Genomic DNA, 21903 nt, shown 5'->3' with positions numbered 1-21903 from the left:
AATGCAGTGATATTAAACTGAAATGATGCCCTTTGTTGAACTTGCTCTGGGTACTGCCAGACTCCTTCCATTATCCTTTCCTTCAGCTGTCCTTCTCAGTTCTGCATCATATAGTTCTATATTGTACATTGCTCCCCTTTCAACTTGGTCATTAAACAGTAAGATGTTTAAAGTTATTAAAAGCCATATAGATCCAAAGGGCTATGTTTTGGAGTTTTCTTGGAGTTTTCTTATTTTTTTAATAAGGTGAATGTGTTAGATTTGATTAACAATATCTGCAGGCTTTCCTAACAGATATATAAATATTGTCTCTGATTTGCATGCAAAGACTAGCCTGTAGAGTAGGAAGAAGCCAGGTTGGATTGGTTGATGATGCTTTGCCAACTTTATGGTCATGTGATAGGATGTTGTTGCCTGCTTTCTGGCCCAAGAAGAAACATTCAAACAGCTGGAGGAAATGAAGAATGAGAATGAAGTGTCCTTGGAACAGCTTAAAGAGGAAAAGGATGCGCTGTTACATGAATTAGAGCATACTAAGTACTCAGGAGAGGCCCGGAAAGTAGGGTGAGTACTTCAACTTGCTTTTCTTTGGCTGTGAGATATTCCTCTGAGTAATCAGCAGTACATATTGGCCACCAACTTGCCAATAGTAAGCTTTGTTTTCTGCTATCCAGCATGAAGGATGTATAGCAAGTAGCAAACTAAGCAGTGCAGGTTAGGAGCTGAGGTTCATAGGTTTCTTTCTGGAGCCAGGCACTGTTCCTGTTTTGCTCCAGAGCTCAGAACCTGATGAAGGAGTTACATGATCACCTACAAAAGGAAGAAAAGAGGCGTGATGCAACCCAGGCTGAACTGGACAAGGTGAACCGGGTTCTGTTGAATGCCAAGGCTGGAATTGAACATTTGGCTTCCAAAGTTCAGCATATCAAGCTGGTGAGTGTTAAATGATTACTTTTTGCAGTCACCAATTGCCTATGCCTATGGTTGGGTCTATCAGTTTTCTAATGAAGAACTCCTCTAAGCTGCTTGATACCCAGCTGACACCATGGTTTCCCATTTTCACTGTTTATCTAACACCATGGCTATTTCCCATGTTTTCAAAAGGGAGGGCTGATTATGTCCTTTCACAGAAAACAGGAGGAATGAAAGAGATGGAGATAGGAGAGGCTAATGTTTATAATGAACACTACAAAAACCACTAACATTTGTTGCCTTACTGGAAACAATAACAACTAAAAAGCAATGCATTTGGTGCTTTGTTGTGGTTCTCTTTATGACCCTGAGCAGATTAGTTTTCTAGCAAATTTCTGAATTTTGTGCTATATTGGAACCCAGGCCAGTTAGCAGCACTTCTTTTTCCTAGGAAGATAGCCACTTTGCTTCCATGGAATTGGATGAGAAAGCGAGTGAATATGTTCTTGATCTCATGGCCCAAACAGAAGAGAAATTGCTATATTTGGTGGAATTTTTGAAGGATCGAGACAAGGCAGAGCTTCTTAGGAGAATTGAAGAGGTGGAGGTGAGTCCGGATCAGGCTAAAGAGCAACATAGAATTATATTTTCTTAAAAATGTATTATTGTTTTATAAGGATTAATAGAAAAGAATTTATGTACCTCAGGATTGAACTGTAGAGTCCTTGGCGCTTTCTAAGATTAGTTATTTTCTTGCAGATGTACAAGAAAAATTTTACTGAAGTGAATGGAAAAAAGAAAGTAGCACTGTTGCTACTTTCTTGTTGCCTAGTCTGGTAACAAAGCATCTGGAGCAAACAGCCAACCTTCAATAGCACTAAGGACTCCACGGTTTATAGAGATTTTTTATAGCTATCTGTTCCCCAATTTACCAAGCAGTGAAATTCCAAAAACAACACTCCAAAGTTTAGTTACTTCTGAATGAGGGGTTATTGGATTTATGGTATCTTTTGCAATATTTTTTTTGTTTAAAAGTGACCAAAGAAAACACCTTTCCTCCAAGCTTCTTCAGAGGTTCGTGGTGGTCAGTGATCATAGTAGACATTACAACAGTTGGTAGAACTTTTAAGGGCATTCTTTGGCTCTATATATGATTCATATAATTATAGTGTCATGGTTCCAATAGATGAAGCCCATTAAAAAACTTCAAGGCAGGAATTCTTCCTTAAAGAACATTTTATTCAGGAAACAAAGTATCGGCATTACATAGTTGAACCCAAAACTAGATTTCCTTCCCCCAGATACAAAGTAACAAGTTGCAAGTTCCACCCCTACAAAGCAGTCATAAATCAAATTCTCCAATTAGCCCGGAGTGCGGCCTCTCTCCCCAGCCCGTCAAAACGTTATTGGTTTGTGTCCTTGAGTTCCCATGGAGCTGCATTATTATGGCTAGCTGAGCTCAAGCATTCACCTCACCCCCCCCCCTTCAACACCTAATCTCTAAACCAGCGGTTCTCAACCTATGGGTCGTGACCCCATTTGGGGTCGATCGACCATTTCACGGGGGTCGCCAAACCACGCTATCCGCCATTTTTTTCCCTTTTCCCTAGCTGTTCTACTCCCTCTTATTGGCTTTCAAAAGTGCCGTTCCTGCCTCCCTCCTCTTTGCACATGCGCAGCTTTTTTCTATATAAAGTTAGGAAGTTTCAGTTTCAGAGCACGTGGTGGAAAGCGAGAGAGAAACAACCAAAAGCGGTAAGTTTCCTCTCTGGGGGAAAGGGGTTAGCAAAAGGGTGCCACGAGCTTAAAAGAAATCGCAATAAAGAGGACGGCGAGCATGCATACTGTCCACCCAAACACACACCAAGTCTTGTTGCAGCAACGTTAAGCCACGACTTACACGCCTTCTTTTAGTCTGCTTGTTCAAATACCTTCGTGATAAGCCAGCAGAATCAAAACTCCCTCTCTCTGGCGGCATTGAACCCACAGCAATGGTGTGTGTGTGTGTGTGTGTGTGTGTGTGCGTGCGTTTGTTTAAACAGCAGCAACAAACAATAAAAAGTATGTGTGTGGGGGGAGAGGGGAGATAATGATAAAGGTGACAGACCGGGTTTTCAAGCCGATCTCTTTCGCGGTGTATCCAGCCTGACCCCGTTCAGAAGAAAGGCAGGCCGCAGCCGGAAATAAACGGGGGAAAGACATCTGCACCTTTTGTTACACTCCCCGAACCCCCCCTCCCATTTCTGAGTGGCCTCTCGCGCAAATCTGGTCAGGGAGCCACACAATTCCGGGAGGCGAAAAGGGGTGCAGGGATATTTCCAGAAACGAGCAAATCCAGTACAAACAGCGACGCCCATATTCTCCCCAGCAGATTCTACCTCTCGCTGCAAGAAAACGCATTTAAAGTTTCTCTGCCCCTTTAAACCCAAGACCTGCCTCGTTTGCATACTAGAGCGCTTCCCTGATTAGCCCAGCTTAAAACCTTAAAGCTCCGGCATCGCTCAAAAGCCACTTCTCCTGACGCCAGGATCAAAGAGAAAGCTGTTTAAACTTCACCTATTATTTTCCCTCACCTCGGAAGGTAACTTAGGTTCCTCCATATCGCGTTCACCCAAGCCAAGCCACCATCTGAAAATGGGCCTCGGGTTGGGCATTGATTGCGCCTTGATCCTTTTTACCCGTCACTAATGTTCGGATCTCATCTTCAAAATGTCTTTCCCTGCAGCGAATGAAATTGATTAGCATGATGTCCTTGCTGTGATTATAGCATGGATATATGAATTTTCAGAGGTAACCAATCAACTGTGTGTAAACTTCCTCTTCATGGTCTGGACCAGGGAAAAATGGAGTTTTCCTTTGGGGAACATTATGGCGGCTAAATGAATGAAAACGGAGAAATATCTTCTACTCAACTTTGCATAAAAAGTTAAATAATCTTATGCTTGTAATATTGATGTCCTAAATGGCAATTACACTGATAGAATGTTTTATTTTCAACACTTTTTAAAAAATGTTAACAATTTTAATCATATTGTTAAACATTACTTCACTGAAATCTGCATTGAAATAATATATTGTATCAATAATTATAATAAAAGGGGGAGGAGCAAAAAATTACCATCCCATACATTCAGTGAGAAGAAGTGTTCCCCTGCAGTGGCTAAAGAGCCTGGGGTATTATGATTTGATTCACCCAGCATCCAAAGCAAACCAACAAATCTTATCTTGGTTTTGTGGTTGTTAAACCATGATTTACTGTGGAAGCTGCTGTTATGGTTTATTCAGCTAATAGAGTTCATCAGGTGCCTGGTTCGGCATAAAGGGGAGCCCTTTGCAAGCAGCAGTGACATAGTATTACTAATGGATTTTTGTTTTTTAAGCATAGTGATAAAATCCTTTCTGGTCTGAAGGCTTGTTTTAAAGGGCTTTCTTTTTTTTTGACTTTGTTCTCTTCCAAAAGAAGCTTGTGGTGCATGGTTTACACTTGGCAACTTTTTCATCAGTAAATCTTGGCTTAGGTTGAAACTCTTTTGACTATTTTAAAAATAATTCCAGTCACCTTTGTAGTTTTCCTAGAAACATCCAGAGAAATGGTTTTTTTTTAAATTACAACCTGTGTCATTTGGGGGTGGCCATGTCCACCAGATACAGAGCTGCAGATGACCAGAATTGGTCCTGCAACCTTCCATTGTCTCCCACTGACTCAGATCCACTTAAAAAATATTCCTCTACTCTGCTTTTTTCCAAGTACAAACAAATGCTCAAAGAAATTAGCTTGGACTTTGGAAGGAGGTAGCATCAGTATGTTGATGGCATTTTGCTTGCCTTGTGTTTGGCCCAGAATCAGTGTCTGAGATCAGTAAGGGGTTGGGAGGGAGCCAGTCAACTACTGAGCTGATTGTGCAGTCAAATGGTGTCAGTCTGCTTTCCTTTCCTCCTGAATGAATCTTCTTCACCTGGATGCCCTCTTGATGTGTGGATTAGAATTTGCCTCAACTGATGCTATCAACTAGTGATCTGGAGATACAGATCTTTGATACAGTTTTGGTAACTTCTGCAATGCCTGTGACTTCTGGTTTGTGATTTGGTGATCTCTGTGTTTTCTTGCAGATGTTTCATTACCGAACTAGGTAACATCAAACTAGGAAACACCGTATTTTCCGGCCTATAAGACGACCCCCAACTTTTGAGAAGATTTTCAGGGTTTAGAATCCTAAACCCTGAAAATCTTCTCAAAAGTTGGGGGTCATCTTATATGCCGGAAAATACGGTATTCCATTTCTAGTTTAAGTTTCTGTTACTACTAAACCTGTTTTAAGACTTTATCAATTTACAATTTCCATAATCAAATATTGTTTTACTTCAACAGATTATCACTTCAATTATCTCTTCCAGATATGTTCAAGTTCTTAATCTCTCTCATCCCTCTTTTAATCATCAGTCTCATTTATATCTTCTTCCAATAATAACTAACTTAGTTAAAAAAAAGAAACAATGTTAAACCTTACTTCATTTCAATTCATTACACAAACTTCAAATCACATCCAAATAATTATTTACATTGCCATTCAGAACAGTAGCAAAATTACAGTTATGAAATAGAAACTAAAATAATTTTATGGTTGGGGGTCACCACAATATGGTGGCCACGCCCACTTGGTGGCCACACCCACTTGGCCACGCCCCTGGGGGTCACCACAACATGGGGAACTGTATTATGGGGTCACGGCATTAGAAAGGTTGAGAACCACTGCTCTAAACAGAAGAAAAAGCATGTTAAAAGAAAAGTAAAAATGGCTGCAGTTTCCATCAGTTGTCAGAGCAGAAACATCCAATGTTACAGCTTTGACATCCGCCCCACCTTTACAAAAAGGATAAATCCTGCAATTCAAACAAAACCATAGGTTAGGGATTGTCTCTCGGTTTATTAGGGTGTTTATCATAGAATTTATGAATTCTAAAGTCCCTCCCATTAAGGAGCCATCTGCCTGTTCGAACCTCATGGGCCTGAAGAGCAATCTTGCTTGTATACCCATCTTGAGGGCAATTGGCAAACTGATAACGCACCGGGAACATCCTGAGGCCACTAGCACTTTCAGATCCATTTATATCCCTGTCTTAGGGACTACAAGCTTAGCAGCGAGAGAAAAAGGTGGAACAGGTTGAGTCACCATCAGGTCATTCTCCCCTTTGTCATCGCTGTCATAGAAGGGCAGAGCAGTGATAGGTCTGGCTTGGGCCTCGGCGCTCTCCTGTGTGAGCGATGTGACCTGGGTAACGGGTTCTTGTGTGATCCAGCTTGATTTTTCTTTTGCCGGCTGTTGGGCTGGTTTCTTCCTCACTGGTGGCCCTTCCCTGTTGGGGGTACAGGATCAGACAATTCGCTGGGGCTTCTCTTAGGCACAGATTGGCATCGGCCCCACTGGTCGTCATGTTCACTTGCAGGCAAGGTGTGGGAGAGTTGTTCTCCGCTTCTCACCTCTAGTGCCTCAAATCTCTCCACTAATTTCTCCACCAATTGGCTGTGTTCTGCAGACAGGTACTTCCATTCTCCAGAATCCTCAATGGCTGGCAATCTCTTGGCTCCTCGACAGTCTGGGAAGCATGATTCTCGAGAGGTTCCTGCCTGCATGTTGGCTTCAGGCATTTTCGAAGAGCTTGTCTTTGGCAGGGTTGCCTCGAGATACTTGGAGTCTCCGTTGGGCAAGGTCCACTCCAAGGACCAGATCAGCTCCCGCGTCTTTGATCTTGTCACCATTTGCAAGGCTTCCAAGCTTTCTTTCTCTGCTGGTGCAATGGCTTGCGCTCCTTCCACTGAGGCAGCAGTTTTGGCCGGGGTGCTAGTTACAGGTGCTTCTTCCTTTTCCATGCTGAGATCTTCCCCAAGTCTTTGTCAGCCTATCCCTCGATTTAGGGAAGGTGACTGGAGTTCAGGACTCCCAAGGTGGTCAAAGTAAAAAGGAGTTTTGGGTTAATGTCATGGTTCCGATAGATGAAACCCATTAAAGAACTTCAAGGCAAGAATTCTTCCTTAAAGAACATTTTACTCAGGAAACAAAGTATTGGCACTACATAGTTGAACCCAAAACTAGATTCACTTCCCCCAGATACAAAGTAACGTTGCAAATCCCACCCTCATGAAGCAGTCATAAATCACATTCTCCAATTAGCCCGGAGTGCGGGCTCTCTCCCCAGCTCCTCAACCTGCCAAAATGTTATTGGTTTGTGTCGTTGAGTTCCCACAGAGCTGCATTGTTATAGCTAGCTAAGCTCAAGCATTCACCTCATTCACCCTTCAACACCTAATCTCTAAACAGAAGCATGTTAAAAACAAAATAAAAATGGCTGCAATTTCAGATGTCAGAGCAGAAGCATCTAATGTTACAGCGTTGACATATAGATTAAAACAGGTCCTGGGACTACTCTTGGCCTGCTCAAGTTTAGATTGAAATTTCTGCACCAACAAGAAAGCTTTCCAGTTTTGAAGGACATGTTTTATTAAGTCTCAGAACCAGTTAGGTGAGATTTTGAGTTTTTCATGTACACTCCATTTTAAAAAAAAAATGGGCATGTTTATATAACACGTTTAACATGTGCACTTTTTAACCCTTTTTCTGAGTTTTCAGGATATAGTGAACCATAAATTAATGAAATGGGCTAGGTTTGCATAAAACAATAAAACCACAAAATCAAAGTAAGATTAGAAGTAACTAGGTTTAGCATGTTAAGTAAATGCAGTTTCTAGATCTTTCACTGACCTAGTTAAGCATGTTTTGTGATTAGCCAGTAGATATTTTTGTGATAGGCTAGTTGTAAGCAAATACCAAATGAAAGTAGTCATCCAAAGCTGATAAAGAATTTTGATGTTGCTTTTTAGCTCAAAACTCAATACCTTACCCAGTAGCTCCTTCTTTCCTATCTTCACTTGTTTGAATAGGATATGCTTTATAGTTTCATGAGCTTTAATGCGTCTGAATTAGCCCTGTTAATTTGGTGAGAAAAATGTAGATCACAATTGCTGAGCTATCGGGTTTGCTAGCCTCTATCTCAGTGCACCAGCTGTTGTTACCATCCCCCATATCTACAATCTAAAGTGCAGTTGTGTTGTTGCAGTTTCATTCTAAACTTGAGAGGAGATTACCTGCCTTCAATACCAGAGTGAAACTTCCCATTGCACAGAAGCAGGATATGTATTATGGTAAGTAAGCAAGGCAGAGATTAGGAGGTCAGTGTGGCCACAGAACAAAAACTATATATTGCCTTTTCCGTGGCTCTGTATCCAGGGGTTCAACAGATGGTCGGAGGACAGAATCAAGTTTTATCCAGCATTTAAAGTTAATTTTTTTTCTTATGACTCTGGGTTGTTTTTCATCTTAGTTATGCCATGATTCTGTGGAACTATTGAATAGGGAGATGATCAGTACTTTTTTAAAGTATAAATTGCTTGCCTTTAAGATAGGCTTGCAAACAAAAAAGAGAAGTGACCTAAAATTTCTTTTATTTATACATTTAATATAATTGTTAACTGCCCTAACATTATTTTGGATGGTGTAATTTTCAGTGATGGGAATAGTATCTTAGCATTTCTTTTTGGCTTTTTTGTAATGTGAAAAAACCATAAAATTTCACAAAACAGCATATGATGAGTATATTATATAAGGTAGACAGCATGCAAATTTTAGTTTCTTTATTTTTAATCTGAAAATCGATTGTTCATATTTATCACAGTCTTGCACCAGTTGGCTGTGGTCTTTATTAATTTACCTTTATGACTCCTGTGTAAGTACACAATCTTCTAGTGGCCTCGAACTCATGGCTGTGGCTCCATAGACACATTATCTCCCTTAGTTGTAAGACAGCTATCGAATTGTGGTTTTCTGACTCTGGCCTTCGTTTTATGATGGATTTTACCACTCATGTACCATATTCTCCTGTCATGGTGGATAATCTTCCTTGGCTTATGGCACTGTGATATTTTTGGTCTATTTTTTTATTTATTTGCAGATGAAGAGGACAGTGGGGAGGATGATGCTGATGTGGTGACAAGGGCAGCCCTGAAGCGTCAATCTCAGCAGATCATTGAGGCCAAGACCAAACGTCGCACTCGCTACAGAAAGAAGGATGGGAAGCTGTGATTTCATTCTGTGCAGCTCTATCTTCCTTAGATCTGCCTGTGCTTTAGCCTCCTTGGCTATTAAAAGTGCTTCCTGGTTATTGGTATCTTGCATGAGCCAGTCTCACATTTTATGACCATCAGTTCTGCAGAATTCAGGAAAAAAATGACCCATTTGTGGATTTGTTCCATCTCCCTGTGCAGAGCATATGTGAACTCAGTGAGCTGAAGCCAGTGTGTAGCTCCTGTTTCCCTGCCTTTTATCTCTCAGCTGTAGAGGAGTGTGGGTTCATCTATGGAGATGTGACCTTGAGGCTTTTGAAGGAGGGAAGGAAAATTTATCTAGTTCCCCATTCAAATAATCCAGATTATTTCTCAGAATATGTAAAATCTGTTGAGCCTAAATTTGACTGATATTGCCACCCCCCAACATTCTATCACAAGGGCAGGTGTCACTTGCTCTGTAACTTTCTCTGTCAATTAGGTCTCTCTTTGTTTGCTGTGTATGATGCAATAAACCCTGTTCAGGCTGAAATTGCCCATATGTTGTCTGCCTCTGCCAAGTTAAAAAAGATTGCATTCAGAACTGTTTTCAGTGCCCCAAAGACCAAAGATGGCTCTGTAACCAAGCTCAATAAATGTGTGTAATTATTTAGGAATATTGTCCCATGAAAATGGGAAGAAAATATTATGATTTTTTAGAACATATGCTTGATATTTCTTTAACTCTGTGCAGCTTCTTTCTGCTATGTTTCATAAAAACACTTCAAATTAGGTTTGCAGACACAATTGTTGATCCCTTTCATATAAAAAGCAGAGGATAGAAGTTCATTTTAACTTTCCAAATTTATGCATGAGATGATGTGAATTCTTTCATTTTCCCTGCTATACTTCCTTGTTCTGATTACCCAGGCATCTTTCTTCCACCCTGTTAGAAAACTTTATTTGGCCAAGACGCACAAGGAATTTGTCTCTGTACTGAAGCTCTCAGTGTACATGCAAAGCAACAGGGTAACAATAATCATAATAATGATACCAAAAAGAGGGAGTAGTAGAGAGGATGATAAGGGTAATAATAATACTACAGCCATACAACATGGATAAATATACTTAGACATAAGACAATACTGTGAGGATTAGGTGTTCAGCAGAGTGAAAGCATGAGGGAAAAAAACTGTCCCTGTGTCTAGTTGTTTGGCATGTAATGCCCTATAGTGGCATCCCAAGGGGAGGAGTTGAAACGGTTTATGTGAGGGGTCTGTAGATATTTTTTTCAGCCCTCCTCCTGACCTGCGCAATATACAGGCCTTCTATGGAAGGCAGGCTGGTTGCAACTGTTTTTTTCTGTAGTTGTAACTGCAGAGTCAATCTGTCCTGTTTAGTTGCTGCACCAAAACAGACAGTTATAGAAGTATAGATAACAGACTCAATAATTCTACCAGGTCCAATTATAATACCCAGGTCCAAATCCAAAGTAAATAACGATCAAAGTTATTTCAAATAATACTGTTAAATAAATAGGATAGGGTAGTAGAAAAGATTCAATTGAATAGACCTCTAAACATCAAACATAGCTGCCACAGATTGGTTTTTAATATTTTAAAACCTAGAGCCATTGTGAATAGGTCAACCTGCAGCCCATACACACAGAGCGACAGGGAGCCTTGCCTATTCTCACTGATCTATGCATCAGAATAATTTACTAATGAACAGGAAATGGACTGCCAGTTTCTCATTTTTATTAATGGAAGGAAATAAGCAATGTATTTTTACATCAGCTGGCTGGAAGAAGATAACTGGTTCCCATTAGTGACGATGGTAGGAAAGAACCAGTGATGTGCAATGACCCTGCTTCCTTTCAGAGATTGTGTGAAGGAAAATGTAAATGGTGAATGATGTGAGTAAAAGGCTGCAAAGATATACATGTCTGGAATGGGCCTGCGGTTTTTCAGTCTTTCCTTTCAGCGCTGCAAAGACTTGCCTATCTTTGACATAAGACAAATTATACTCATCTTTCCTTCCTGATAGGTTCTCAAGGCAGCTACTCAAAGCTTTACAAATCAGAATAAAAAAGTTACAAATATAAATTAAAAAGTGCACTAATGATGCTACTAAGGTCAAGTAACAATTAAAACCTGGTAACACGACCAGCAGGTTTTTCAGATAATACAGGCCAAACAGAACCCATAAGCCTGAGAACAGCACAGGAGGAGATCCTTTTTTGCATGCCAGTACATGAGCTCCTGATAGCCAGGTCATCTTCAAAAGGGGTTTCTTGCTGATTTCAGTGGTCATATAGGTTGGAAATGGGAAAGACTAGTCACTTGGAGCACTAAATTGTGCCCGATGAACAATTGGCAATCAGCAAGGTGGTTTCTATTTGTTTGTTTGTTTGTAAAATGTTTTGTCCGCCCATTTTACCATACTCTGGGCAGCTTACAGTTACATATAAGCTAAAACATAAAAAAATAAAAATAAACATTAAAACCAAAGACACCTGAGGGAGGATGGGGGCAGAGGGGGGAGGTAGGATTTGTTATTAACCATCTTCATTGCGCTGATCCGCCACTGGGACTGGCACAGCCATGTCTTCAAGCCCTTACAAAAAGATAGGAGGGTTGAGGCCAATCTCACATCGGAAGCGGGGAGGCAAGATGTTCCAGAGGGCAGGAGCAACAGCAGAGAAGGCCCTCCTGGACCCAACCAGCCAGAATGATCGGACTGACGGGACCTACAGCATGCCTCCTATGCTGGAATGAGTGGTACAGGCCAATCCCAGTGGGGTGAGAGGGTCCCTCAAGTAACCTGGACCCATGCCATGAAGTGCGTCAAAGGTGATCACCAGCACCTTGAATTGCACCAGGAAGCAGAGTGTTAACCAGTGCAGCTCACAGATCAGTGATGTCACAGGGGACATTCTTGGGAGCCCCAAGCACTAGCTGTAGCTTCCGAATGCTCTTTAAGGATAATCCCATGTAAAGCGTATTACAGTGGTCCACTCATGAGATGACTAAGAATTGAACAGTCCAGGATAGGCTGCAACTAGCACATAACACAAAGTTGTGCAAAGGCTCTCCTAGCTGTGACTGTCACCTCTTCCTTGAACAGGAATCATGACTCCAGGAGAACCCCTAAGTTGCAGACCAGATTTTTCTGGGGCAGTGCCACCCCCTCCAAAGTCAAAGATGACAAAGTTCCAGATCCCGGAGCCCTGCATACCCAAAGTCTTGCCAGGGTTCAGTCAAAGTCTGTTATCCCCCATCCAAGCCCCCACAGCCTCCAGGCACCATAAAAAGGTGGCCACAGCATCACTTGGGTCACCAAAAGTGGAAAAATAGAGTTGGGCATCAGCATACAATATATACCTCAACTTGTGTTGACAGATGATCTCACCCAGCGGTTTCACATAGATGTTGAAAAGGAGTGGAGAAAGTACTGAGCCTTGCAGTTCACCACAGAAAAGCGGCCAAGGGCTGGACCTCTCACTCCCTATCAATACCGGTTGGGACCTGCCACAGAGAAAGGAGCTGAACCAGTGCAGAACTGTACCGCCCAGCTCCAGCCTTTGCAGCTGGCCCAAAAGGACACCATGGTCGATGGTATAAAGGCATAATACAATTCCATTACTTTTCATGACTTAGCATTAATCTACTTAGTATATTTTGCATCAGGTTGTAACTTCCGGACCCTTTTTATGACTACAGTAGCTTCATGCAAAGTATAATGTAAAAGTATATATCAATTGTTACCAAATCCAAATCTAACCGGATGAAGGAATCATAACTGGAGTACCAGGCATAATTGTGGAAAAGCATTCCTTCACATATTAAATCCTGTGAATCCAGGTTAAAAGCTGCTCATTCGTTTTTTTCTTTTCCTGGAAAAATTGAACCATGATTGAACCAAACAGATTGAATTTCAGCCCCTAAATCTAATTTTCTATTACTAACAGCACTTACATCTAGTGTAGCCTATTAGTGGATTAAGTTGGATGGTAAGTGCGATAGAGTAGGGTGTCATTGGCATCAGCAAATTGATGGCATCCCGTTCCAACTCTCTGGATAATTTGCCTAAGCAATTTCATGTAGCTGTTGACCAATGTGGAGGACAAAGGGCAGCATAGGTTACTTCCCAAAATGTCAAACAGGATAGTCCCCTGGCCTAGCCCAATAAGAAAGACTAGAACTCTGCAAATCACTGCTACAAAGGCCCAATCTCACTAGGTATATCTTGACTGATATACTACTAAGAGCAAAAACAGTTTTGGTGCCATATCCCAGCCAAAAACCTGACTGAGATGGGTCCAGATATTCAATCTAATTTTGATGCATTTGGAATTGCAGGCTCCTCATCTTGAGAACCTTTTCCAGAAATGGTTGCATTTTTTCACAGATTGAATAAAACCACTTTTATTTTTAAATAATATTTATTTTATTTTAAAACAGCAGTGGCTTTACTCAGTGCGTGAAAAGACACAATCTATATTTGTCTTTTTTCTGAAAAAGAAAATTTTATATAATGTGCATAAAAAAGACATTTGATAGAACTTTAAATTGCTTTAGCATGCAGAGCCTCATCCAAAATTTTAGGATTCTCAATGTAGTTATCAGAGAAACAAATGTGGGGATGAAATGTAATTGTAAGGACCCACCTTAATCTTACATCTTAAGAAGACAGAACTCTTGGAATGTCTCTTCCAACAGAGATCTTTATTAAGAGAAGCTGATTGTAGGCATGCTAGACAGGATCTGGGGAATCCTCTCCCACCATTCAATGTTTTAAAGTGTTCCCAAGCAGGCCCCACCCCACAGTTCTTCTGTGCAATTCAATCCATCAGTCCCCTCCGTCAGCACGATCACTCATCCTCTTCTCCCAGATCCCAGGTGTTGTATTTCCCACCCCCTTTTCCTCACTGCTGGCAAAGGGGAGTGAAATGAAAGGCGATGGCCACATTGTTATGGTTAATTCTCTCTATGAGAATCCACAAACAGTCACTTTGTAGTTAAGGAAGGAAGTGAGAGTCACAAACCCCCCATGCTTACCCTCCTCCCTTTTTGTAGTATGACAGAATCCAGAATAGAGTAAGAATTGGTTTTTCATCAGAGTAGGTAGATAGAAATGAAATATAATTGGATTCTGACAGTAATGCACTATGGAATACTGAGGGCTATTTTAGCCACTGCACTGAAATAATTTAAACCAACATTAAGAGGAGGGAAAATGCTGAGGAGTTTGAATTATGCTGACTTTGCCAATCTAGCCTTCTGCCTTAAGAGTTGCAACAGTTCCTATCCCATTCCATGCTAAGGACAGTGATTGGTAGAGGTTTCCCTGTCAGTTGGGAATGCTTGTGAGAAAAAGAAGGAAACAAAGCTAGGAAAGTTCACTAGACCTTCTCCTTAACGCGCTCAGTATATTATAAATAAGAACAGCATCTTGCCTGTAACAGGATAAGTATTGTCAATAGGGACAGCACATTTTATGCTGGTATAGTTTCCTACTATCTCAACAGTTATAAGACAGCATTTTAATTTGAAAGTGAGGAACAACTCTTTAGTGATGCAATCAATTGCATGTCCACATCAAAGTAAGTCTCAGTCATTTTCTGTATAACTTAATGCCAGGTAAATTTGAGTAGAGTCCATTATTTTTTTACATAAGATCACTTCAAATATTTCTACATGGGAAACATTTCTTTCTAATGAAGGGTTCTGGAACAAAGGGAAATTGTTTAATCTTGCTTTCTTGCTTTTTGTAATCAGCTTTTGCACCAGAGAAATCTCATGCAAGCATGGGAAACATGTACATGGATGGGATAGACTGAAGGAGGGAATAAGGGAGTGTACAGGAATGATTGATGTCCTTCTTACAATGTAATGGCTGTTTGATTTTCTTTGGCTAACAAAGTTTATAAAGCAATGCTACCAATTTTCTATTGCGTAGCACTTCTGGATGTAACTCTGCCAACGTTCCAGATTGTTGGCCACCCAGCTGCTTAATTTGATCAAATAAAGTGTTGCTTGATCAAGAAGTCTCCACTTGGTTATCTGATTAGATTGATATGGTATCTTAAGTTCAAGTAAGGGACTGGAAACTTACACTAAGAAATAAGAAAAATGTAAGATCATATAAATATAAGTAAAAAGTTGAGGTTCAGTGTTAATGCTTCCTTCTACTGCAACAGAGGAAGTCAGAAATCAATGCCTTTTCTTTTTCTCTTCTCTCCCTCACTTTTCCCTTTTTCTCTCACCCTTCGCTTCCAAAAGCCCCCCCCCTCACTCACTCACACTTTGCTCGCAAAAGCTCCTCACTTGCTCTCTCCTCACTGCTTCACTAAAAGCCTTCTCTCTCTTTCTCCGTGTTTTTTTTTCTCCCTCTCCTGCCAAAACCTGCTCCTTTTATAACTTCTCCTCTCTCCACCCTCCTCCTTCTTTTATCTTCCTGATGCGCTGGAAGCTCCAACCAGCATGGAGCCGCACACGCAGATCCTGGGGCTTCTGCTGAGCCCTGCAGCTCCAGCTGGTCTTCTCCAGGCCTGGGCAGCACCACTTTAGCTTATTCCCTCCCCCGCTACATTTGGCTAGCGGGTCACGTACCACCTGCCAGGTGCTAAAGTATCACCGATTGAAAAGCCCTGATCTAATGTACATATATAAGGATTAAATTACTTGGTGTTTTAGACATGATCATTATACTAGATTCTGAATTGCTCCTAACAAAATGCTGCAATTTTAATTTTAGAGCTAGAAGTAGGATAAATTCTTTATGCAGAGAAAAAAGGCTAAGTTAAAAGTTCATCTTATGAGTGTATATTTTTGTCATTTACAAAAATATTTGTATTTTACCTGTTTTTAGTACTTTCTGTTTTTTAAACTCTGTTCCTGCCATAGACTTAAAAAAAATTCAAATATCTACACTTTGTATATGCAGCAAGTCATGCTTCCTCCATGCTCATCCCCCTGGTAGTTGGATGATTTTATTGAATTGCATGTGGATTAGAATTACTCTCAATTTTGCTCATGCTCTTTAATCTAGATGTCTAGTTTTCCCTATAAATAGTCTAGATGAGAGTCAGTGTGGCTTTATGATTAGAAACTAGGAGAAGTAGAGGTGACATGATAACAGTCTTCCAGTACGTAAGGAACTGTCATAGAGAAGAAGGGGTCCACCTATTCTCCAAAGCACCTGAGGGCAGAACAAGAAGTAACAAATGGAAGATCATTGAAGAGAGATTCAATCTAGAATTAAAGAGAAATTTCCTGACAATGAGAACAGTGGAAGGCTGTGGGTTCTCCATCACTGAAGGTTTTAAGAAAAGATTGGACAACCGTTTGTCCAGAATGGTCTCCTATTTGAGCAGGAAGTTGGACTAAACCTCCAAAGTCACTTCCAATGACCCAAACTAAAAATGACCTGCGGAGCTCTCTGAGTGACTTTGAATTGGAGCTCTATAAAAGATTCATAGATAAATAAATAGGGAATTATAAATGTAGGTTTTAGAAAAGCAGGATATAACAGTGCTGACATTGTTAATAGTTTTTACTTTTTATAAGTTTACTGCAGTCCTATTGTGTATGCTCAAATGCATATCACACTATTTGTAAATTAATTTACTTCAAATGAATTTACTTCAAGAAAAAGCAGGTGATTGCAATTTCAGTATTTTTATGTATTTCAAGATTAAATGTGAACACGTTTATGTGAGGTGGGCAGCAAATAAATGTAATAATAAATAAAAAATAAAAACATGAAAAATTCATTTCAAACTTTCAGATATGCAAAGTCTCTTTTTCTAAACTCCAGTTCCTTCTAGTCACACCCAACAACTATATTTGATAGTGTGGAAGGATTCTGGCAGCCTTCAGCATGCTAAAGGAGGAGAGTTCGATCTTTAAAAACTGGTGTCTGCAATACTTGTAGTTTCTTAGTTACTGCAAGAAGTAAATGTTTTGTTTTCATGTGCTATTCCAACTCTTAAGAGGGAAACTAGCTACTAGCTTCAGCCTCCTTGCAGTCTCTTCTTCAGCTTTCTATTCTTTATCTCCTCAGCATGAAGTTGTTTGAACAGCAATAAGCTCTTTGGCAGATGTGTATTTTTCTTCCACTCTAGTTAGGCATGGAAAGGACAAGCAAGGTCATATAAATAGAGAGCTTATTTGGTGTTTCACAAGTGGGTGGGAACTACAGCTGGTAACAAAAATGTCTTATAGTAAAAGGCCTATGGATAAGAAAGTAAGAAAGACACAAAGGAAGGTAATGAGAGCTAGAACAGCACTGCAGTGAATACAAGCAATCTGTAGGGGTTTCAAGTTCACCGGGAAACTTAGAAACCTGACTGTGCTCTAATACAGAAGCAAGCTGTGTTTATTGTGGGGAAAACTGCACGCGCAGCAAACTGCCATGCTTTCCCCCCCAACAAACCTCATAACCTTTTGATACCCTTTGTCCCAAGGAAGCAGCCAAAAGGTCATCCCCTTTTGACTTAATACCTTACCTATCTAAATAAATAATATGCTTAAGTTCCCTCTTATCTCTTCCTGCCTTTCATCTCCCTGTATTTGTCTTTACCTGGTCTCTGAACAGGTAATATGTTACTAGAAAATAGTTGCTTATATGAAGGAATTTTCCAATAAAGAAACTTTATGTCAGCATCTAAAGGTTAAACTTATGAATGTAAAATGTCAGCATTTAATGTAAAAGCCTATGTATGTAAAAAGTATATAAGAAGCAATAAACTCAGAGTTTGTCAAGCTGTGTCCTGCAGCTTCAAACCTCTGCTCAAGAAATGCCTGAGTCTTTTTCTTAGCATCATTACAGTTTATTCCAGTGAAATACATCCAATTCCATTGGCTTGTGGATCTGGATGAATTTGCTAGGCCATCCAGCATATATTTAGACAACCTGGCACAACTCTCTATAATCCAGTTGTATGACAAAGTATAGTATGTAGCCATGGTTTATGATGTAGCATAATCCCACAACTGTAGTTATTGTTCAACAAATTATGATTAAGGCAAACCAGAGCTTAGTCTAATGTATGAATCTAAACAAAATATGAGCTCTTTATTTGTCACAGCATTAATCTGATCAGTTTCACCTTCCAAAAATAGTGCATATGAACTATCTGGAGGAGCAAAAAGTTCACCATTTAAATTCTTCCAAGAAACAGTAATTCAATAATTTTGACTGTGACTATGAATGCATTTGTGTCTTTCAACAATCTTTGGACTAAATTATATAATTGTTTCACTTGCATTATGTTAAGTACTTCGTTCGTGTGCGAATAATGAATACACATGGCGATGTTAAACAGCTCTTTATTCTTCCTCCAACAACACCCGAACGAACCAAAGGCACGCAGGCCTCTTTATGTGTCCAGAGTCCGGGACAATGGCAAACAAAGTAACAGAGCGCTTTTGCACCTTGAACATGCACACAAGGCCGGCACTGCTCAGTCTGGTCCCGGACAGCTTTTGGAATGCCTGGGACCAATGCAACGTCCCAAGCCTCCTTTTTCAGGCTCAGGATACAACACATTAAAAGACTTGGTATGTTTTTTTTTTTTATGGAGGGTGGGAGTGACTGGGAGGAGATTGTGCTGACATTGCAGCAGTCTTCTAAAACATGCAGTATTTTTTTCCATTCTGGTTAGTGTCTTTTGCAGTTTCTTCTGCCTGTTTATATAGATTTTGGGTGGATCTAGCTCATCTGGAAATCAGTCCCAAAAGTCATGGACCACAAACCGACACCAAACTGTGTTAAGTGATTATTTGTTTTTATCTTGGCTAATTTGCTTTTTTTAAAAAAAATATATGATCATTCCCCCAACACATGTTCTTGTGCCTTTTCCCCAAATAGTTGTGCAGCTAATTTTATCTTCAAGTTAATATAATTGTAAGCCGGGAATTTCTTTTATAACAACTTTCATTTCCCACAATAGCATATTTTCAGTAGTGTTTGCTATTCACCTTGCTATGTAGAGATGGGCATTCCTATTTCCTTCGGGATGAAGCCTAATGGGAAATCCACACTTCCTGATTTTTGCTTCAATTTGGAAAAGTTGGGAAAGTAAGGCTGGTGTCAAACAGAGAGGCAGCAAAAGAAAAAAATGCGCCGTTTTACGATCCGCCAGAAGTCCAGCACTTTCCTTAGACCTCTCGAGGAGAGTGGAGAAGAGCGGCGCGTCTCCACGTTTATTCTCCCCTCAGGCTCCCGGACCTGATCCCCAAGAGCCAACCAAGCGCGAAAGGCAAACTCGGGCTGGCTCTCCTCTCCTTCAAGAGGGTGCCCAGCCGCCACCTTGGCGATCTCTGGGCTGCTGCCATCACTGTGGCGCCCGAAGGCTGGGTGGAAAAGTCGTCAGGTGGGCCAGAGGCTCGGTCCCGCCCTCCCGCAGGCAGTGCGCCGCTGTTGGCGCCTACAATTCCTCCCGGCAAGCGGCGACCGATGGCTGAGCAGCGGCAGCCCGGTGTCCTCGAGAAGGCGATGGGCAAAGCGGAGATCGCTATGGTAGGCGCCGGGTCTTGGGAGAGGGCGAGGGGGGTGTTATTCGGTGCAACAGAAGCGCGAAGCGGCGCTCCCTTGAAGGGCTGCTGCGGGAGGAAAAGGCATTTCGATCCGTGCACCTCCTCCTCCCTTCAGGGCTGCGCGAGACTTTCCCGGTTGATCCGACCCGCTTTGGGTCAACTCTCAACAAGTCTCGGACCTCGCTGGGTCTTATTTTGCGACTGATCGCTCTCAGATTCCCAGAGGATGGTGCCTGTTTACCAGTTGTCCTGTTTTTCAGAGTTTCCCCAGCCTTGCCTAAGGCCAGCTCGGGGGGCGGCCCTCTTAGTTCTCGCCTTTGTGCCTTTTTAATTGGCCTGCAGAAGCTTGTATGGATCTTGTCTAAAGAAAGCTTCCTCAGCCGGCAGCCCGAAATTTAGCCACCTGAGGGACGACCTCCGTACTCTCTGGGGCTTCTTACTTTTGCACAAAGATTGCAGTGAACGAATTACTCCGTTAAGAGGCAGAACTGCTGGCTTAGCCCCTTCTATCTTCTTGCCCAAGAGAAAAAAACAGGACTGACAGAGGAAGGGAAGATTCTCCCCTAGACTCCATAAAAAGTATAGGAAGCATTTCCCCCCTCATTGCACAAACAATTAGTGCCCTGCCCTCCATACAGAATATTGCATAAACAATATATAGAATGATGTTAATATTAGTAATAATGTCACTACTGATGGAGACAACTTTTTATTCCTACAGCAGTAGCTGGTTGATAGGATGTATTGCAGGTTGGAAGTGCCCAAAATTTTTGACCTCCTGTAATGAATTAATTATAAATTAATTATAATTATGAATCATTATAAAAAATGATTAAAATCCATCATCACCATCACCTTAAACCTAGAAACCTGGCTTTGGGTCTCTTGCTTTAACCTTCTTGCAATTCACTTTGGACACACATATAGACTATCATCAACACTTTGTGAAATATTGAATGCAGGGAAAAGGGTAAAAGATAACCCTTCAATAATCAAAAAAGGAACATGTGCAGTAGGGAATATATAAAGAAAAAAGGGGAGAGAATTGGAATGTATATTAATATAACAAGAGAAAATATTTCAGAATTTATAAAAAGTGTTCTAATATTTGAGAGCAAGATCATACATCCTCCCCATATACACAGCACTGTTGCCTTTATGAAAACACTTAATGTCATTGGTGCAGCAATTATTTAAAGTTGGTAATAATAGATAATCTTGTATGTTACATTTTATATATGAAAATCTGAGACAAGGACATTGAGCAATATCTTAGCCTTGGGTACCTTTATTTCATAAGCTCGTGCCCTTTGTAGGGTGTTTCCAGCTCATATAGAAAATAGAGACATGTGGCTTTGAGGGGTGAGAAAAAAGACGCAACGCTTTCCTTCCTTTTGCGCCAGTGTTGAAGGATGCCAGCATATGCCCAAACATAGTCCTGCCTAGTGCATGGCACCGGGCAGTGCACAGATGATGGTAGTATGACATTCAGACCTCTTGCCAGACCGGTCCTGTGGCTTTCCTCTGTAGGGAAGGTCAAGGAAGGTCACTGGAGCAACAATAACCGGATCGAGAGGAGAGGCCAAGACAGCAGAATCTCTCTCCCTCCCAGGGCCACGGGTGTGCTTTTGTGCACTTTGGTGGTGGCTTCCCCTCTGAGGAGGGAATTGCCCTTGGATTTGTGCATCTGGCGCGAGGGAGGAGGGTGGAATGGCTGTGTGGAGATTTCATTCCAGGAGAAAGAAGGAGAGATTTCTTTGATACTCCTTTCATCAAAATGAAAGACCTATTGACCTGGAAAGAAACTAGTTAGTTTCTTAGCATGTTTAAACATTGACATAAAAGGCATATTTATTTATTTGTTTGTTTGTTACATTTCTATATTATATATTAAGCAGTTGGTGAAACTTAACTGACAAAGACTGCTGAAAACTTCAGAGTAGTGGAATGATGCATTTTGAAAGGAAGAACTCATTGACTTGCAAAGACCGGATCCTAAGAATCCATAACTATATACCCATTAAATACAGTATTTATATTCAGTTTCTCTGTAATTGCTCAGCAAGGTTAATGAAAAACTCAACAATAAAAGAAAGCTGGCCAAATTAAGCACATTTTTAATATAATTTTGCGGTTAATGGGAATAACTACCTCTTATGTATGTATTTAGCATAAAATAATGTAAGATAAGCTTCACCCAACTCCGTAATATTTACTGAAGGAAAGGTTTAATTTGAACATTGGACAAAGGATCTTAATCTTTCTGAAATTAATTAATTGGCTCTTAATTAAAAATCTAAACAGAGATCACATGTGTATCATATTTACAGTAAATTAGCCCTGATTTATTTC

General features: G+C 40.8%; 2 protein-coding genes across 8 annotated transcripts in view; both read left to right on the top strand.

Moving 5' to 3' along the window:
* ODAD3 (outer dynein arm docking complex subunit 3) overlaps nt 1-9565 on the top strand; it is a 28277-nt gene extending 18712 nt beyond the window's left edge. For 2 of the 4 annotated variants that reach the window (XM_039336498.1, XM_039336496.1), the window contains 5 exons: nt 404-564; nt 777-933; nt 1364-1519; nt 8026-8110; nt 8917-9565. In XM_039336498.1, coding sequence (XP_039192432.1) covers nt 404-564; nt 777-933; nt 1364-1519; nt 8026-8110; nt 8917-9047 — 690 coding nt within the window. In that variant the 3' untranslated portion in view covers nt 9048-9565. Of the gene's footprint in view, nt 1-403; nt 565-776; nt 934-1363; nt 1520-8025; nt 8116-8916 lie in introns of those variants that run through there. The other 2 variants (XM_039336497.1, XM_039336499.1) reach the window with 2 other exon arrangements.
* A 9389-nt stretch (nt 9566-18954) lies between these two features.
* Nucleotides 18955-21903, top strand: part of RGL3 (ral guanine nucleotide dissociation stimulator like 3) — a 40500-nt gene continuing 37551 nt past the window's right edge. The window contains exon 1 of one of the 4 annotated variants that reach the window (XM_039336492.1): nt 18955-19534. In XM_039336492.1, coding sequence (XP_039192426.1) covers nt 19472-19534 — 63 coding nt within the window. In that variant the 5' untranslated portion in view covers nt 18955-19471. The remainder of the gene's footprint in view (nt 19535-21903) is intronic. The other 3 variants (XM_039336491.1, XM_039336490.1, XM_039336495.1) reach the window with 3 other exon arrangements.

The sequence above is a fragment of the Crotalus tigris genome, unplaced genomic scaffold (genome assembly GCF_016545835.1).
Source record: "Crotalus tigris isolate CLP2741 ecotype Arizona unplaced genomic scaffold, ASM1654583v1 scf7180000017666.379230911805:20528666, whole genome shotgun sequence".
Taxonomy (NCBI): Eukaryota; Metazoa; Chordata; class Lepidosauria; order Squamata; family Viperidae; genus Crotalus; species Crotalus tigris.
The sequence above is the reverse complement of the archived record's forward strand: the minus strand, read 5'-3'. Positions and strand labels throughout refer to the sequence as shown.